Raw genomic sequence first — 4,541 nt, forward strand, 5'->3', positions numbered from 1 at the left:
TGCCTGTCGTTAATATTGTGATAGTGGTTTTATATATGCATAGCACAACCATCACGTAAATGTAAATATTTTCTTTGATTAGACAAATATAACGTTGTGTGTTTCAGTCACGGTAGAGTGTTACATTGAAAGTTTACGAGAAGAGCCTGAAAATAGCTCTAATTATGTATGAAATTTTGAAGTTACATATTCATTTACAAAACGCCGATCAAGCCACGAATGTACTTCAATAACTTTGGAAAGAACTTTCGTAATTCCATAACTTTTTTGAAAAGTAGCAAAGGGTTAGACAATACTCACAGCATTAGTGAGAATATTCGAGACACCCCCCCCCTAAAAAAAAAAAAAAAAAAAAAATGGAAGCCAGTCAGAATGCCAGACAATTAACCAATCAAAAATAAGGGACAAAATGCTAATCTTATTTGTTTATTATATTAGGCAAATATCGTCTTATTAAAAATATTTAAAATAATCACCTATCGAAATATTAAAATTACTATAGTCTCCACAGCCTATGTTCACCTTTAAAAAGAAAAGTTATTACCTTACACGAGAATAATAAATTACAGAAAATTTAGGATTTCACATCTCGTATCTCCTCGGGTTGACACCTGGAGGAATCCTTGGTGGTCGCGAGGCCTGAGCAACCCTGCGGCCATCATGAGGTCTCTGGCCACGAAGCCTGTCGCTCCTCCGTTGGCCGGGGTTCTGGGGGGCTGGTTGTTGTGGTTGCCGCTGCACCCAGACAGAGGGCTTTGCTTGCACCGTGTTCCGAGCTACGATGATTTTCGGAGGACCCCCGTTTCGCCTGTAGGTTCCCTCCCGTTGCCTTTGGTGAGGTGCTGGGGGTGCTTCTCGTTGCCGCCACATGGAGGGAGCCGTTTCCTCGTCTTCTTGGTACTCTGATTCGATAATGCTGTGTCCCCCTTCCGTCTCTGGGGCTTCTTTCCCGTGTGAAGTTTGCGCGTCGATCCCTCTCGGCCGACGGTCCGGAGCTTCCAACTCTGCTTCATCATCTAGTTCTTTTGCTTCGTCCACGTCGCCCTCAGAGTTTTCCAAGATGGTACCCGTGTCAAGAAAGGTCTCCTCGAGTGTTTCAACTTTTTTCTCATTTTCCTTATTCTCCTTCTCCTTATCCTCATCCTCATCCATCATTGCAGATCTCTCCACCTCTTTCTGCAACATGTCCCTGCGCATGCCCCTCGCCAGAGTGTGGAAGTGCTGCTGAACTTTATCTAAAGAGACGGCGTCCAGGAATCTCTGATGGTAGGAAAGGAACACATTTGATTTATTATTATTATTTTTTTTAAGAGAATAGATCAGTGATTCACCAATAAATTGGTAGGAGAAAATTTACATTTTACTCTAGTAGTAAAAAAAAAAAAAAATTACTTGCCTCGGTGAGTCCCGGATGTTTGTGGTCGTCTTCGCAGTCATGTCCACCGTCTTCGCAAGAGATCTGGCGGTTCTCCATGCTAGAGATCTCTTCAGTGTTTATAAGTGGGGAAAAAAGGAATTTTAATAAGATTAAGGATCATGAAAACGGCAGGATTAGTAGCGGCAAGAAGTATTTAAGAATTATCAAAATCAGACCCTAACGATTGACCGAAGCAATTACTTGCTCTCAATATCATGGTTACACCGACACGGCGAAAGAAAAGGCGAAAATATAACACCAAGACCACCACCTACCATGCATCTTTCTGCTTATAAAAAGACCAGTGCCGAGAGCCGTGAAGATCATTATCAGAACAATCTTCCACCGGCGTGACAACCTGCGCAGTGAACAGCGGCCCTGGAGCTTTGACACCGAGCGCGGGTCGAGTACACCAGAACCGCTAGACGTCAGGATCTAAGAGACAAGGAATCGAGGAATGTCAACCATGCAGATATAAAAGGAGGTCAAAGTTCCATGGTAAAAATAGGCCATAAAATGAATTTTAATACCATTTCACAGTTGTCATTTCAGACAGCTCACCTGTATGGGAGAATCGTAAGATAACTGGGTAGAGAAAGCCATCCGTGGGCTTACGAAACACGGGGTTGCAGGCGTTCTTTGGCTTTTGCTCGTGCTCATCTGGCTGTTAACAGAAACAAGTTTTATACATTACCCCGATGTCGCCAGGGACGCTTGCAAGATTTTACATATCTGCAATTTTAAAAACTTGCCTATTTAATCCTTGGTGACTACATAAGGAGAGAATATAGTGTAAGAGAAAAAAAAAGGAAACCAAGTAATTCCAGGTTAAGTTACAGAATGGAAATGGATAGAAAATCAATCATTCACAACTGCGTATTTTAGTATACATATGCCAAGTTATTTTCAGCTACGATTATTACGAGAAGGAACCACTTGCCTTAATCCTGGCGAAAATCCCGAAACATTTACCAAACCCAACGATTGACTTCTGTTCCGCCATTTTGGAGCGAGAGAGACGTCCCACGTACTCTGCCAATAAAAATGTTTTTTTTCTTTTTTATCCGTTTATCCTGGTTGAATTTTGTGAAGTAAAGTGGCATAAAGGTACTATTGAAATATGTAATTAAGGTTGCAACGAGCTTCGTTGTGGCAAATATTAGAATATAAATGGAAATGAACTTCATGAAAACAACAAAACTTTTCCAAACACGTGTTTTTGATTAAATGAAGTCACTCGCTTTGTGATGATTATATTAAAACATCTGCATCAATACCCATCTTGCTTTTTAGAATCTTTCATACCCATTTTACATTTGCCACAAAACAGCCCGAATGCACGCTAGCATAAAATCTAATTGCCTCAGGGAGAGTAGCGAAATTTTCTTAAACCCTTAAGCGACTGACCATTCTTACCAAAATCCAACTAGTTCTACACTAATGCACTTTACATCACTTATGGCATATGACAAGTACTTATTACGGTCCATGCTGCAACATTTCATTTTGCTTGGCATACTTACGTGACGCCGTGGAATGGGCGTGTCTTGGTAGTAGTGGCTATTCATTTTCTTCTTTTCTTTCTAGTGAAGAGGAAACCAAACGAAAGCTTGAATTTGGAAACTTCTGCAAGCTGCAAGAAATCAAATGGAGTGATCAAAACCACTGTTGAAATAAATTACATCTTTATATCATTGGTGTCAAGTTGCAAATATCTATTTGTAAATCTTTACTGGCGAATCAAAGTTCATAATCAGTTACTGGTAATTTACGACCATTGATCATCTAAAAGCACACCATTATAAAACCCTGCAAGGCACCGCTGTCACTTATTTAATAAAGCAAAATTCGTGCTTAACTTAATCCTTTATGAAAACGGTGATAATGGGACAATTTTTTTAGCGATCGAAATTGAAGCGACGCTTTGAACTCTATAAAATCAAAAGTACATTTAGGCCTTCTATGGAGTGTAGAATATGTAATCTTTAACTGTCATTACCAGTCTATAAAACTAGAAGTTTTATGTACTTAACAACAGCTATTATCGACGGTGATCTAATAGTCAGTAGACAATATTTTAGGGCTAACACCTTTATCAAGAGCCGACTGAAGGAAATCTCTAAGCCATGGGGGGGGGGGGGGCGTGGGTATCAGCAGTCAGTTTTTTCATGCTAAACCCTATCCTGCCCCCCCCCCAAAAAAAAAAAAAAAAAAAAAAAAAAAAACTTGTTCACCGATTTTTCCAAAATAAAAAAAGTAAAAACCAACAAGGAAACCGGAAACGAGATACTCCCAGATGTAGGAGCCACGTAAAAAAAAAAAAAAAAAAAAAAAATGCATACGTAATACTGTGCGATAATACTGACATGACACGTGGATCTGCCAACATCCGAAGGGAACGTTACCGGAGCAGATAAGGAGGTTGCCTAATGCGTAACCAATTTCTGAGTCATATTTACTATATTGACTCGCAGGAATCTTCATTGGATATTAAAACAAAATGTGTACAAGTTAAGAATCCATTTACCTCCCCCCCCCCCACTTTATAGCTTAATTATAATTACACAAACTAAAAAATAGGCCATAACTTCATGCACAACTACATCAGAAACAGGCGATGTAAGGACATTGTTACCATCTTTATTTCAGTTGTCAAACTACTTTTATCACCCACACCCACCCCTTATGTGGCGGCCTAGGATTATCTCGTTCCTATCAACATATCACGACTGCTGATAAATGTACGGTTTTATTTGGTAGCGAGGCAAAGCTTATCTAATATGCTACACACTTCCGAATGTGGGGTTTATTCCACTATCCATCGAGACTTGCCGGAAAAAAAACAGCTATTCAACTAGTCGGGGGGGAGGGGGGGGAAGTAGAGAATCTTTAAGGAAAATAAAAAAAGGCGGGAACAATTCTCAATTTGTATCTATTTTGGATATCTACGAGAGGCTTAACTATACACATGTTACCGTTTCATTACATCACCATGAGTGTATTCAAGTATTACACGACTGCACTTCCTGTATGTAACGGCAATTAGTATACAATTTTAGAATTACTCATTCACGAGTCGAGTCTCTCAAGAAGTCTAATGTCAGGGAGCAAGTCTAACGTGTCC

General features: G+C 39.9%; 1 protein-coding gene across 2 annotated transcripts in view; it reads right to left on the reverse strand.

Moving 5' to 3' along the window:
* Window positions 1-410: 410 nt before the first annotated feature.
* LOC122259000 (uncharacterized) overlaps window positions 411-4,541 on the reverse strand; it is a 5,081-nt gene continuing 950 nt past the window's right edge. Inside the window, exons 2-7 of one of the 2 annotated variants that reach the window (XM_086531954.1) lie at window positions 2,941-3,050; window positions 2,354-2,449; window positions 1,979-2,077; window positions 1,693-1,852; window positions 1,397-1,485; window positions 411-1,260 (exon numbers count right to left, since the gene is read on the reverse strand). In XM_086531954.1, the coding sequence (XP_086388080.1) occupies window positions 583-1,260; window positions 1,397-1,485; window positions 1,693-1,852; window positions 1,979-2,077; window positions 2,354-2,449; window positions 2,941-2,985 (1,167 nt within the window). In that variant the 5' untranslated portion in view covers window positions 2,986-3,050 and the 3' untranslated portion in view covers window positions 411-582. Of the gene's footprint in view, window positions 1,261-1,396; window positions 1,486-1,692; window positions 1,853-1,978; window positions 2,082-2,353; window positions 2,450-2,940; window positions 3,051-4,541 lie in introns of both variants that reach the window. The other variant, XM_043025426.2, reaches the window with a different exon arrangement.

This window comes from Penaeus japonicus, unplaced genomic scaffold, assembly GCF_977035675.1.
Source record: "Penaeus japonicus unplaced genomic scaffold, GWHDUDI00000001_assembly GWHDUDI00000036, whole genome shotgun sequence".
NCBI lineage: Eukaryota > Metazoa > Arthropoda > Malacostraca > Decapoda > Penaeidae > Penaeus > Penaeus japonicus.